The 13954-nt window shown below is 39.0% G+C and overlaps 2 protein-coding genes across 5 annotated transcripts; one reads left to right on the forward strand and one right to left on the reverse strand.

The window, feature by feature from the left end:
- Positions 1 to 295: 295 nt before the first annotated feature.
- On the forward strand, positions 296 to 2111 carry LOC104936003 (transmembrane protein 69). Of its 4 annotated transcripts, XM_027290449.1 has the most exons (4): positions 437 to 768; positions 1153 to 1197; positions 1305 to 1402; positions 1499 to 2111. In XM_027290449.1, exons 1-4 carry the CDS (start codon positions 604 to 606, stop codon positions 2082 to 2084), a joined length of 894 nt encoding a protein of 297 aa, XP_027146250.1. In that variant the 5' UTR covers positions 437 to 603; the 3' UTR covers positions 2085 to 2111. The 4 variants fall into 4 exon arrangements, with proteins under 4 accessions (XP_010750237.3, XP_027146250.1, XP_019117331.2 ...); XM_010751935.3 differs by lacking the exon at positions 437 to 768 and adding an exon at positions 296 to 426 and having other exon boundaries at positions 1305 to 2109; XM_019261786.2 differs by having other exon boundaries at positions 438 to 768; positions 1305 to 2111.
- An 858-nt stretch (positions 2112 to 2969) lies between these two features.
- On the reverse strand, positions 2970 to 13871 carry slc25a24 (solute carrier family 25 member 24). Its single transcript, XM_010751926.3, has 10 exons — positions 13377 to 13871; positions 11844 to 11970; positions 11617 to 11704; positions 9072 to 9183; positions 6324 to 6482; positions 5944 to 6096; positions 5643 to 5750; positions 4940 to 5107; positions 4697 to 4847; positions 2970 to 4077 (listed from the first exon to the last, which is right to left on the reverse strand). Exons 1-10 carry the CDS (start codon positions 13557 to 13559, stop codon positions 3896 to 3898), a joined length of 1431 nt encoding a protein of 476 aa, XP_010750228.1. The 5' UTR covers positions 13560 to 13871; the 3' UTR covers positions 2970 to 3895.
- Between the last annotated feature and the right edge of the window lie 83 nt (positions 13872 to 13954).

The following is a 13954-nucleotide window of genomic DNA, read 5'->3' on the forward strand; positions in this document are numbered from 1 at the left end:
CTTGAAGAAAAATAGAATAATTAAATAATAATAAATAAATAGTAAACACATTTATATATATTAATATATATATATATATAATATATATTATATATATATAATATATATATATATATATATATAAATATATAATATATATAATATATATTATTAATATATATAATAAAATAAAAAAAAAAAAGAAAAAAAAAAAAAAAAAAAAAAAAAAAAAAAAAATCCACCTAATCATACATAATAGTATATAGATAGCTACTATGATGATGATGATGATGATTCTATTTGTTGTAGTGGAACTGTCGTTCAGGTCGCCTCTTGGCGAACACGGAAGGAATACGCTGCGCACCGACGTGTCTTGCAGCTCCTGCTGGGTGACCCCGGGATGAACTACAAAGTGTGTAGTCTGACGGGATCAGCCTGAAAACAGAGGTACTGACTGTGTCTGCGTTTCTCTGTAGCTAAGTGCTAAGACATGCTCAGCTGCTGTTGACTCAGTAACGGTCTGTTGTTGTAACATCGTCCTCAGTCTGTGCAGCATGAGACAAGCAGCCTGAGCTGTGCAGCTGTTTCTCTGTCTGCTGCAGAGACTGTCAGGTGTTGTTATAGATGCAGAGAGGAATCTTGAACATGAACCTAGTAAAGACAGGTTTGACTGGTTTGTGCTCCGGGTTCAAGATCCGCCTGCCCTGGTCCAGTCTAAACACTGACTGTACACCTGAGCAGGTTTCCTCTGAAGACTGGAGCTGCTGTTTGTTCCTGATGCATCTTCATGTGCGTTAGATTCAGTTTATTTGGGAGGTCAGCAGAGAAAATATTTGTCTAAAAACATTATCAGTTTCATCACCATTCACATTCAATTCCTTTATTATTGATTTTCAGTGCTGAGATGATCATCAAATGATTGATCAGTCAGTAGACAGAAAATCTGCTTTATCTGTGACTCTTCATTAACAGTTCGCCTTCTTATGTATAATAGGAAATGGAATATGTTTTACATTTCAGCCAAATGACTGATCAGAAAATAACCAGATGACTTATTTATTATGTCAGTAATCTTTAGATGCAGCTCTAATCCATATTTAAATTAGCTTTTCATGTCAGTTAACCTTTAAGTGATTTTGCTAACCTGATCTCTGCTTACTTTGTATTTATCAGATGCTCTCTGTTATATTCAGAAAAGGCAACTTTACAGCACAGAAGGTAACAACTTGCCATCTTTGAGAGCTCTTTTGCTCATATTGATTGGTATGAATTTATCATTTTAAGACTAGAATGTGTTTTAAATTTTCCTATGAATGTCTTTTTAGGTGTGCCATTGGGCAGCTCCTTCACAAAAATGCTGGACATCAGCCCTAACCGGAGCTTCTGATGGTGGATCCAGCTTCCTGCAGACCGGCTGGGCTACGACAGCTAAGCATCCGTCTTCAGAAAGGGCCGATGGACGAGTAAAACATCCTGCTGTCGTTGGTTTCAGGAGGATTGGCCTCCTCCAGAGGACCCAGACTCATGCAGCTCTAGTGAGGAACCAACACTTACACTCTTCTGCTGTCAGGCTGAAGAAGCGACCACAGGCTGAACCTCTTCCCAGAGAACTGGATCTGCTGCGCTATGACATGAAGGACTTGTGGAAAAGTCCCAAACCTGCTCTGTACCTGGGGTTTGCAGGACTTATCCCCTTTGTCACTCCCACTCTGTTCATGGCTCTGACTGAGAGCTACTGTCCAGAGTTGGCCTATGCTCAGTTAGCTTACAGCGCCTCCATTGTCTCCTTCCTGGGTGGTGCTCGTTGGGGATTCGCTCTTCCTGAGAGCAGCCCAGCAAAACCTGACTGGTTGAACCTAGCTAATAGTGTGGTTCCCTCCTTGTTAGCTTGGGTGACCATGCTGATGAGCGACAGCATCATCTCTGCAGGCACCATGGCTATCATGGCACATGGAATCGCGCTGCATTATGATCTGTCTCTGCTGCCCACTTACCCCAGCTGGTTGAAAGCCCTGCGAGCTGTCCTGACCATTGTGGCGTTCTTTTCTCTTCTTGGTACTCTCGCAATCCATGGAATATACCCAGAGAAGAAGATATTCGACTAATAAAATATTTGATAAAAAAAATAAAGACCCAAGTTTTTATTTTGATGATCATATTTTAACGATCATCAGATTAGAATTAACAACTAATGGGCACTTATGTTCCATAAACCGGGTACAAGAAGTTATAATACTGGCTCTATAGAAGTGCATAGTGTTTCTTCTTAAGGTATGGGAACTGACTTTGCAAGCTTCTCTGGCAGATTGTTCCAAAGTGTTGGGGCCTTGGTTTCATCCTAAACCCTAAAATGGCTTTTAACACGCTGCCAGAGGATCCCAGTGTGCATCCTGGCTCACAGGGAGATAAAGTCAGAAATATAGGGAGGGGTCTGGCCTTTAAAGTAAGTACAATAATTTTATTATCAATTAATTGATTTCTGGTTTATAGTCCACTTTGTCGACAATGTCACAAGAACCAAAAATGATTTTGATTTACCAAAAATCCAAAGGATTAACACTTATTATTACTTAGTATTTTTGCTTGACTTTAGTCATTTAGAATTCAAAATCATTATATAAAAATAATTTCGGAGTGATTCAGCAGGAACTAAGCAGGCGGAAAACAATGTTCTTTAAGCTCCTTGTTCAGTTCAACACTACAAATTAGCAGAGCCACTGTTACTGTGTCCTTTGACATGTCCAGGATCAGACAGTTCCAGTTAGGAGTATTAAACATCACTGGGGAAAAGGTATTACGTAAGATCTAAAGTGGAGTAATCTCTACTTAAAGCCTCCAGGGGTCAAATGCAACAGCACAGGCTCGAGTGAAAGCCTGTACATTGGTTTATAGAACAAGTTGTCAGGCTTTGGGATCACAACTGGCTCATTACACATACACATTTATAACAAATTGAATATATATTCAACCACAGTAAACACAAAAACATGTCACTTTTGTATTCAAATGTTTTATTATAGTAAACACCAGCATCTATTTAAACAAATATTGGAAAGAAAGGCAACAAACAGTGGAGGGTGGATAAGGCACATTACTCCCCAAAGTCACTGAAAAGGTGCATTAATTATGTCCTATGTAAATGAGACCCTTGTGGAAGCAACAACACTGCGGTGAAACCAAATTTCCAAAAGGACATACCGGTGTCAACAAAACAATGTGAATCACCTGAAGTATAAATTCAGTATTGCACTTCTAATTTCTAAGTGAAAAAGCTCCCCACTTACAAAGTGCATATTAATAATTTGTTATATTATTATATTTTATAAGTGGATTTTCTACTTTTGATAAAGGCGGCAAACAACATTTGTTATTCCACATGAACAGAACATGACATATTTCTGATGCAGTGACATAACAGAATCCATACTCGAAAAGCCTTGTATAAAAATGTTGACATTTCTTTCCAAAGCAACAATTAAACAAAACAAATCTGTTTTCAAATCAAAATGAACCTCTACAAGTGTTTTTGGTTTTCATACTCTTAGTTTGCATCTTTTTTGGTTGAATCATGTGACCCAACCTGGCCCTAACACTGAATGTGTACTTAAATCTGCGTGTGTATCCAAAAATGCAGGTTTGACAAACAACATGCAGTTGGAAACATCATAGAAGTCTGATTATCATGAGCCCTATGTGAGTACTGCAGAATTTTGTAAACTTTCTTTTTTATAATGGCTCGACAGTTAAGCCAAAGTCCTGCAGTCACTTCTACAATGGCTCCATCTGCACCGGTTTGAGTCCTGACTTTGGTGTCTCACAGGTAAACAAATTCTTTACAAGATAGTTTGAAATAGAACAAAATGTTGCACATCCTCTCACACTCTCGCAGACACGTACAGTCAGAGACAACTGCTGCCTACTTTTGAATACCCAAGCCAGACCGCATGTACTCATACACCACATAGCTGATGCTGACAGCCGGTATGACCTTCATGAAATTGGGCAGGATACCGCGGTAAAGTCCAAAAAAGCCTTCCTTTTCCACAATCTTCTTCACCATCAGGTTCATGGACAGCTGCTCTGAGCCCTCAATAGAAGCTGTGAAAAAAATAAATAAAAAATAAAAGCAATGTGAAAAGGCAAAAGAAAGTTGAACCACTAGATTCTTGACAAAAGGTGACACACCAGTGTCAGGGAATGATGTCAGTGCTTTAATGCTTACATTAAAGCATTCATTTGTCCTTGAGTAAACCCACAGGCGATGCCACATTTAATAATCATATTCACTAATACCTCTCTAGGTTTACGACCCATCTTTGAACCCATAATAAATGCAATAATGAAGCACACCCAGACTGCTGTTCCCAACACAACCAGAGGAAAATATGTGTCTTTGGCTTAAACATGCAATACCTGAGTTAGGTCGCTTGGTGGCAGCAGAAACAAACTGTAAAATTTCTATCAAACTTCTTTTTTATACATATAGCAATCATTTGGAGTCATGTTTCTGGCCACTTGATGAAAGTAAGTCCAATATTCACTCTTGAAGAATGTTTTTGATCTCCTGAGTAAAATTTAAAGCTCTTTTTGAGGAAAATCATTTACTAACTGTGAAAAATGCAGCAATGATTCACTACACTTCAAGTAAGTCCTGCTGGGTAAGATTTGTGTAAGTGCCAAGAGTGCCAAACTTTTAATGAGGTTTGGTTCACTGTACCTTGTGCCTGCATCCTGGTCCGAATCAAAGCCAGGGGGTAGCTGGCAAGTTGGCCACATGTGCTGGATATGGTACCACAGCCAAGAAGCACCAAAATGCCTGGGTTGGCGGTGTCTTTGGCGTAGCGGGACAACCAGAGGTTTTTCAAGCTCTGTTGAGGATAGCAGAGTGCTTTTGTGTGAGAAAGTGAGAATGTGACTATGTGACAATCTTTCCACATGAGACTGATTCGTCATCGCCTACCTCGTACACTGCCAGATCTATGCCAGCGTAGGGGATAATGCCCAGAATATTGGGGATGTAGCCCTTGTAAAATGCCTTCACCCCCTCCTTCTTCAGGATTTTCTTGACACAATCAAACATTCCCGAGTACTGTCCAGTCTTCCTCAGGGTCAGACGGGTTTTCATTACCTGCAAGGACAAAGACCATCAGTGAGGCCATTCTTTACCGCGTAGCACTTGCAGTGGTGCTTTGATAAAGTTTTTATGTATTCTTTGATATGCTGTGACAAATGTCTGTATTCAAATTCATTGTAACCTCACTGAATCTAAACTGACTGCAGCCTCTGTTCACTGTGACCAACCAAATTTTTTACAGCCATCTATCAAGCCTATGTGAATTTGATATTCAAAACCACTTTTTAGATGACGTATCACACCTAGGTTTTGTGAGTGTCAGTCCTGTAGTTCATGAAGGCTGTAGGTTTCTATTGAATTTTCAAATAATAGTGACAATATTAATACATTGACCGAAATGTGCAATACCCTCCGAAAAATGCTCTTTAATTTCAATTTAAACTGAAACTGGCAGGGTTTGGACTTAAACACTAGAGGTAACTATCATCATCAAGTTAGATTTTCTCTAACCTGATGGGATTCTTCATAGTCAGATATTTAACAAATCATACAGACAAATACACCTGTAAATGCCTCCACCTGTTCTCACCTCCATAGGGTAGATGGCAGTTTGTGCTGTAGCTCCAGCCAGCGATCCAGCCATGAACCTCTCGTGGGTCTTAACCTTCCCTGGTTCACTCGCCAGCAGCTTCTTGTACTGATGAAACACAGAGTGATGCATCAGAACTCAATGACTAAGGAGGGCCATCTAACAGTGACAAAAAGACTGTTGGTTTCAGCTGAAATTGCACCTCGGGGAGTAATTCTAAATTTTACTATACATCAAAACAGTGACATGCTCCACAGTTATAGCATATAAATATTTTTAAAGTGAAGTGAAATGGATTTACCTGCTCATAGGCCATAAACTTAATGGCGGTCTCTGGGGCAATCTTCAGCACGTTGATCCCGTTTCCTCTCCACAGAGATGTCAAGCCTCCTTCTTTTAACATTTGCTTAAAACCACCAACCAGGCTGATTTTGTTGCTCTTAGAGGCATGCACCTGCAAATAACAACATCTGAATGTAAGCCATTATTATTTAAATAGTAAATACATTAATGTCAGCATGGTAAAATACAGTATACAGTAGCATGATACTACTGTAAAGACATATCACCACTGTTCAGTCTGCTACCATGTTCGTGTTTAATCTGAAAGCTACATTAGAACGTTTCATGACCACTGTAACCAAAAATGTTTGTTGAGAAGGTCCAACAGTTTTCACGCACCTGCATGAACACCTTCATCCTGTCTAGCGGGGCAGTTCCTGTACGGGACACGGCTCCTGCCATGGCCCCCGCTGACAGCTGCTTCCACCACAGACCGGTCGTCTTCTCTTCCTCTGTGAACTCATCTGGGATGGCGAGGCTGTCCCCAATGTCCAGCACCTACACACAACACAATATGATTAAATCACAGCAAAAAACAGGATTTGAAAGGATCACTTTCACTGGAGCTTTGTATCTGTGGAAGTTTGATCACTGAGTATCTAAACCACACAATTCACTGCTTCACCTTGAGCTCAATGCTGGCTGGATCAGACAAAGGCCACGTCCTTATTCAAAATCTTACATAACCGCAGCTCCATGTGGTGAGATCAATAACGTCATTGCACGGCACTAACCTGTTGTTTCAGTGACATAAAATGCAGCCTTTTTTTCCTCACAAAACAGACACTTCAGTTAAAGACACAAATCATCATGTGGTATAACGGCATGTATCGATATTAGTGATTCATTTAAAGCAACATATTGTCTAATGAACAAATTCAGACTACTGATTTTCAGTCTTTTCTGTCACACAGCATCAGCAAACAACATTTTGAGGCAACATGGACAAGGTCACTTTACACTGAGCTATAACGGACTCAAATCTATCCTCATATAGACGCAGGACAAAACATCATGGACATCTGTACAATGTTCATGATGAGAAATAACATTCCATCAAGAAACACTGCCTTAAATGGTCTGTTTAATTGAGACTCAAGATGATTTTGTGGTTGTTATCGTAGAATTGTATTTTATGGTAGACTGGATATTTTGTACATTCATGTGAGTGAGGGGAGACTTAACAATATACTTTAATTCAATGCAACTGAAAAAGTGAACATCATAAGGTACTGTGTTGCATCACAACAGCTCAGGTGTTGGGTGTTATTGTTTTCACACCCAACATATCGACCTAAAAATTTTGCACATACAAGTTATTCTAGAACTTGTATGTGCGCTGACTCTAAAGTAATTGTTGCCTGATCTTTAAGGGCAATGATATCAACATCTGAAAGTTTAAAAAAAAACTAAATAAAAATATAGAAGACTAGACTATTTACAAGAAAAATAGACATAAATAATAATAATAATAGTTATAAATTGATACAGAATTTTAAGATGTGTACCGAACAAGACATTTTACACTTGAAAAACAAACCTGTAAGCACTCTCTTGTGTTTTAAAATTGACATACTGTTGGTATTTCTATACAGTAGTTTTTTGTTGCTTCTCTGCGTGGACATACTGTATACACTGATACCAAATTTAGCATCTGTCAAAGGATAATTTGGCTAAAAATCGAATGTATCAATTGGGTTCAACTATAGAGACATAAAACCAAGTTTTTATTCATGACGACAGGGACTGAGAGGCTAAATACACAAACCTACCACGTCCACTTCCATCTCATAGACCACCACATCATCTTCAAAGTCGATGAAAAACCAGTTTCCCTGTTGTTGCTGCTGCTGCTGGGACTGCAGCAGCAGGGCCATGGCTCAGATTGATCAGGATCCCTTATACAATTCTAATAATGTGCCCAGTCAGATGTCGAGGGTCTGCAGATCCAATCCAGCCTCTGAAGAGAAATGCTGAATCCCAAGTGGCCAGTAACCATTGGTGTGAATACTGGAGATGTTGGGAAGCTCTCACTGCCATAGATGTTGCCACCAATGCCTGATCAGAGCTACTCCTGCCTTGTTTTAGACTCTCCCAATCCCACTGACTAGCTAATCCTGCTTTAGGTTTAGTTTAAATGAGCTTATCTCAGCCTCAGTTTAGCAGCCACAGGTTTATTTAACCTCTGAGGTTGTGCCGGTGAACAGAGGCATAAAACGTCAGAGATTAGCCATTGACTGGAACTAGCTGTGTCTCTGTCAAGCAACCAGTGTGCAAGTATATTTTTTACAGCCAATAATCTAACAACTTTTTTCCCCACACCTATACCAAATCCTCTAAAACAAAGCATCACATTACATACTCTTCTTTCCTCCTAATGCTCTTTCTTCTCTTCCATCCATCCTTTTCTCCAACTCTTCTCTGGAAATGAATCAGCCTAATCTGTTGACGTGGAGGTGCTGATCTGTTGCCAAAGTCTTCACCCAAATCCAGTATCAGCTGTCAACTCTCTTTCACAACTTTCCTCTCTGGTACAATGGGTTCTGAACAGGATGAACGGAATGGGTTCTGGGACAGTCAAAGCACACTGAAGGTACAGATCAGACCGTTTTGCCTCCATGTCTATACCTAATTAAAATGAAGTTTATATGTAGTGGTTAATTGTTCGATGTGAGAGCATGCTTGATGTGCACAGGTTGGCCTTGGCGCGTTGTGCATGTTACTGTCTCTAGACAGGGAATGAAACAAACACCTATTCACCTCATCAAACCAAAAGAGACAACAATAATAATAATAATATTAAAATACTCAGCTTTCAAATTTTGCTCACACCATTCAAACAGATCTTTTCTTTGTAGTTTTTCATTTCTCTCTTTAATTAACTGACATTTACAATTTGTTCGAAATAATTTGCGATATAATGAGTTGAACCTTGATCTTTTTGGCTCCATCTTTGGTTGCAAATATTTGGTCTGTATCACTGAAGACATAAGTATGGTCACTGTTCTCTCCCACACACACACACATGCACACACCAACATATGGACACAGTATAGTAAACTGAGTCAAACTGAGCCCTCTCCTTACCGTGCTGTGCTTCCAATATCGGATAATCTCCTGCAGGCTGGTGGCTGGGTTGAACAGGAAATGCTCCCTCCATTCATTCCAGTCCAAAGTCATGGTGCCATCCACATCAATACTGTACAACAAGGGTACACATTGACAATTTGAAATCTGAACCTAAGAAACCATTAAGACTCAAATAACTGGGCCATTTATTGGCTCATATAGTCTAGAAATTATAATGATTTGCATTGGGACAAGCTACAACTGAATAATTAATCTAATTTATCAACTATGTAGCAGACATGAAACAAAAGCCTTCAGCTGGACTTAAACTAGAAACCTGGCACCTTAAACTCCTGGGCATCAGGACAAATTTTACACACAAACACATTGTCTGAATCCTGGACAAAATATGTCACAACCAGAAGTTTAACCCACAGCCCAGGATCTTAAACTGTCCATACCATAATTAATAGAACACAAGAAGTGAAAAAGTTGAGCAGTAATTTATATGTATTTTTGAAATAATTAACTCTGCAATTTCCAAGATAAAAGTCACAATTTATTCTGTATACTTCACGCCATATCATGGAACCCTTCACCAAAGGAAATTAACTACTGGATTAAGTGCTGATGCTCTACTATTCCAAATCCCATTCACTTTCTAGACCAATTAAGTTCCTCCTTACTTCTGCACAGTCAGAAAGAGCAAGAGAGAGAGAGAATTACATAACAACAATAGACAGCGGTGCAAGAGCATGCAAAGAAGAATTAGGTCACAAGTCATGAAGATTGAAGTCATCCTGCCACCAATTATAACACCAGAGAAGTTTCATAATAAAAGTCCATTTTCAGAATGAATTACCGGTAGCTTGTTTTTGTATATTTTATAACCATTTTATGAAAATAAGGAAAGCATGTGTCTCTTCCTCTGTTCTCTTCTATAATCTGTCTTTGTCATTTCCTTCCACCATGTCATGTTAAGCTGGCTGGCATACTCATCAATTATACTCTCTATGGTTTTCAAACAAATCTTTGTGTCTGATTCACAGTCATCTGATTCACATCCTGCATTACTTCTCTTTTTTGGTCTTTCTGTCACGTGCGCTCCTGTACGTCTACTTTATTTATGCAAACATACAGTAAAGCCTGCCATGCAAAGAAAAGAACAATATGCAGTGTGCAGACTGGTAAACACATATTAACAGGGTGTACACCTGTAGGACCCAGGACCATGTCCATGTTGGGAACAAAACACATGTTGTACAAAGTCTCTACAGGTATCCACAGAAAGTGACTTACTTTCCTATAAAATATCTGTCCCGTGTCTTATAACTTTTATATCCAGTTAATAGAAAACAGTTGAGACATACATATATATGTGTGTCTCAACTGTTTTCTATATGTAAAGGCACAAAACTGAGAGTCTATACACAGCCCTCTGTCCTCGTACGTGGGACATTGTAGAGGATATCAACTCCCCTATAGCCAGAGGTAAGCATTACTAGTTTTTCTACATTTTTAAAAAAGAGACAACCACTGAGAGTTCCAGAGCCACACTCTGAGCTTTAAAACAGCTTTTCTTTTCTAAACTCTTTGGTTTAGCCTCAGTGATTCTAGAGATTCTTCAAGACACCACAGGACCACATAAGCTTTAAGCCCCCACGCCACATCAAGGCAGAGCCCATGTGAGGGTTTTTTGTTTGTTTGCTTGTTTTGTTTTGTTTTGTTTTTTTCAATAAACTACTCTGTACTAATAAACAAAAATGTCATCAAATGTTGCAACATTGCAACAGCAAAACATATACATTTACACAAAGGTCTTTTTTGTTTAGTTTTTTCAATGAACAGAAAATAAATAAATAAATAAATAAATAAATAAATAAATAAATAGCATAACATAACATAACATAACATAACTAAGAAAAGTGTGCAAGGCCCTATCTATTTGTTTTGTCCATTGCTGTGGCAACACAGCAGTGCAACAGTGTATGTATGAAGGTGTATCTGCATCCTGGTAAAAATGCAGACGATATAAATCACCCAAATGAAATTTAGATGAACTTTTGCATTTTCAGGAAAATGTATTCACTGTATGTCCATAATACATACAATATGTGTGAAGCCAAATAAGCAGTTACTTTGTTTTTTCCCATTTTGTTATTAAAGTACAAAAAACAGGGAATTTAATTTTATATTTACAAAATCTTGATTAAATTAAACATTTTGGGTTCTAGGCTTGGGGGACAATGGGGCAATCCTTCTCTCTAGAGTTTTCAATTTTCTTGATTCTTAACCAAAGTCTTGAAGATAACAGACATAATAGTTTAATGGACAATTTGCAAGCCTAAGAAAAAAGTGCTCCCATTAATGAATTTATTTCTACATGTTTATATACTCTTTCCAACTCAGTCAGACATCTTGCTAGCCCATTATCATGTCTCTTCAGCCCAAAACACAGACTGAACTGGTTATCAGTCCTGCACACTCGGCCCCACCCTCTGAAAAGTGAACTTCTTAAATTATTAAGAGATATCAGAAGAAGCTACAAAATAAGCAGAAATACCTTTGAAGGATCTTCTCTGCTTCCTCTTTGCTGATGTCCAGTCCCAGATCGGCGAGCGACTGCTTTATCTCCATGAAGTCTACTCGACCTGTTGAAAATAAAAACACAGCAGTCCTGACATTTCTCACATGCTGATAGAGTTAAATCTCCTTCCACCGTAAATGTATATTGCTGTTTTATACAGTTAGAACCATAAACTTGAAGTCTGCAGGATAATTACAACACACCATCATTGTTTTTGTCCAAACTCTTGAAGGTAAGCCGCAACTTCTTCTCATGTTCCTTTAGATACTTGGTGAACTCGTTGAAGTCGAGCCCGTCATCCTTGTCTTGGTCTCCAGAGGAAATGATTTTCTAAAAAAAAAAAACAAAAAAAAACAAAAAAAAACAGAGAATATTAGTATCAGAGTCTGTTGGCTGTCTGACATCTTGGTGGAAAAGATGAAGTTTTGTTTCATTCTTGAATCTCCTCTTTATATAGCAGCCATATGCTTCCTCTCCTAATAATTTACACCTGAATCGTGTTCTATTCATTTGTAAAGTGCTATGTAAAGAGAAATCCTTGTTATTGTGTTGAATGAGACTGTTTGAAAAGCAGCCAGTGTGCATGTGAATGAGTTTGTTATCTTATCATTAATGCATAATTGCATGCATACGGGAAGTTTAACAACACCTGGCAGAAACAGCAGTGACCTCTCCTTACCTCTCTTCCTGACTCATACTTATAAAAGATATCAGTCGCACTGATGAGTGTGCATAGGTGGGACCTTCATCTTAATGATGCAGCTCACAATAAAAGCTCACCTACACCCACAGTTTGAACTTTGAGACACTTTCAGAATTTCTGGTGTGCCTTTTCTTCACCTGCTTCCGCACTTTACCATCGGAGAAGCCACCTGTATGCTGCAGTTGATTTATAGCATAAGATGTGTGAGAAAATCCTGTGGAAATGGGGAAGTGAGGCTCTGTCATGAAACTGAAGTCCTCGGTCCTTCCCCGGTTTTAGATTTAGGACTAGAGGTTGGTACCTGGAATAACTATCTCTTCTCTTCTCTTCTCATAGAGAAAGCATGATCAGAATCACTTTAATAAGAATCACTTTAACTGGCCAGGTGTGTACACACACACACACACACACACACACACACATAGCAAGGAATTTGACTCTAGTTATACTTGATGGAGTGGTTTGGGGTTGAGTGCCTTGCTTAAAGGCATCTCAGTGGAGGTAATGAGGGAGGGACACTGCTCAGGAAAAGTCAAGATTATTACTTAATGATGAAGGGACTATTTTGCTATTAGTCAGATAAATAATCTTATAAAAGTCCTAACTTCTCAAATGTTTAGATTTGCGGCTTTTCTCATGATGAACTGATTGTATGTAGGTTTGGACTGTAGATTGAACAGAACAACACATGTGAAGATCAGCTGGGAAACTATGGTGAGCCCTTTTCACTGTTTCCTCACATTTTCTAGACTAAATGATGAATCAATTAGATTAGAACCATATTTTACAGTCCTGAAGTAAACAATAAAGTTCTATATATTAAAACTACTTAGTAGTAGTACCTTTGTATTTGAATAAATAATAAAGTTACTCTCTCTGAGGCCTGTGATTTAGAACTGGGGTTATTTGAGGTTAATGCAGAGCAGCAACAGTCTGCCTACTTCATTCAGTAATACAGTACTACACAGTGCACAGTATCTGTGACAGCTTTATGTCTATGAGGTCTTTATATGTCCTGTTAACATGACTCTACCTGGGCTGCTCCTGCCGCAGTTTTGATGCGCATAGCAGCCAGGCCCGCCTTCAGCTCGGACACATCCACTTTTCCATCCTTGTTGGTGTCCAGTTTATCGAACAGTTCTTGGTACGTTTTCGACGATGCATCTTCAGCACACTTACAGTCCGTAAAAAACAGCTTCCTTACGACTTGATACATTGTTGAACAGAAAACTCACACACACACAAATTGGGCAATAAAACTGCCGTGGAAACACACACTCACACACACACAAACAGACTCCTGTGGTTGGCACTTCTGGTTTGAAGCAGTAGGATAGTCCCGTGTGAGATTTCCGCAGTGCAGCTCAGAGACGAAGCGGTAGAAAAGTCTTCATGAGTCGTTGTATAATCAGAAATCCGATATGTGCGCGATTTAGTGCAGATTTACAGAAAGCCGTGGATGAGGTAGTCTGCCAGCTCGGATCAGAAGGGTGGGGAGAGTTTTCCTGAGAAGACCTCCTTTTTTTATTGCGCACACACACACGCGCACTATAGAGACACACCCTTCATCAGGAACAACACTCATGGCGTATATTTCCATATATGAGGTAC

This window comes from Larimichthys crocea, chromosome XVII (genome assembly GCF_000972845.2).
Source record: "Larimichthys crocea isolate SSNF chromosome XVII, L_crocea_2.0, whole genome shotgun sequence".
Lineage (NCBI taxonomy): Eukaryota > Metazoa > Chordata > Actinopteri > Sciaenidae > Larimichthys > Larimichthys crocea.

Excerpts from the sequence above, each read along its gene's own strand:
- LOC104936003 (XM_019261786.2), top strand. The coding sequence starts at position 604 with ATGCAGAGAGGAATCTTGAACATGAACCTAGTAAAGACAGGTTTGACT. Across the intron at positions 769-1,152 it reads TGTTCCTGATGCATCTTCAT|ATGCTCTCTGTTATATTCAG; the intron begins GTGCGTTAGATT and ends TGTATTTATCAG. Across the intron at positions 1,198-1,304 it reads GCAACTTTACAGCACAGAAG|GTGTGCCATTGGGCAGCTCC; the intron begins GTAACAACTTGC and ends ATGTCTTTTTAG.
- slc25a24 (XM_010751926.3), bottom strand. The coding sequence starts at position 13,559 with ATGTATCAAGTCGTAAGGAAGCTGTTTTTTACGGACTGTAAGTGTGCT. Across the intron at positions 11,971-13,376 it reads CTGCGGCAGGAGCAGCCCAG|AAAATCATTTCCTCTGGAGA; the intron begins GTAGAGTCATGT and ends TTTTTTTTTTAG. Across the intron at positions 4,078-4,696 it reads GACCAGGATGCAGGCACAAG|CTTCTATTGAGGGCTCAGAG; the intron begins GTACAGTGAACC and ends TTTTTTTCACAG.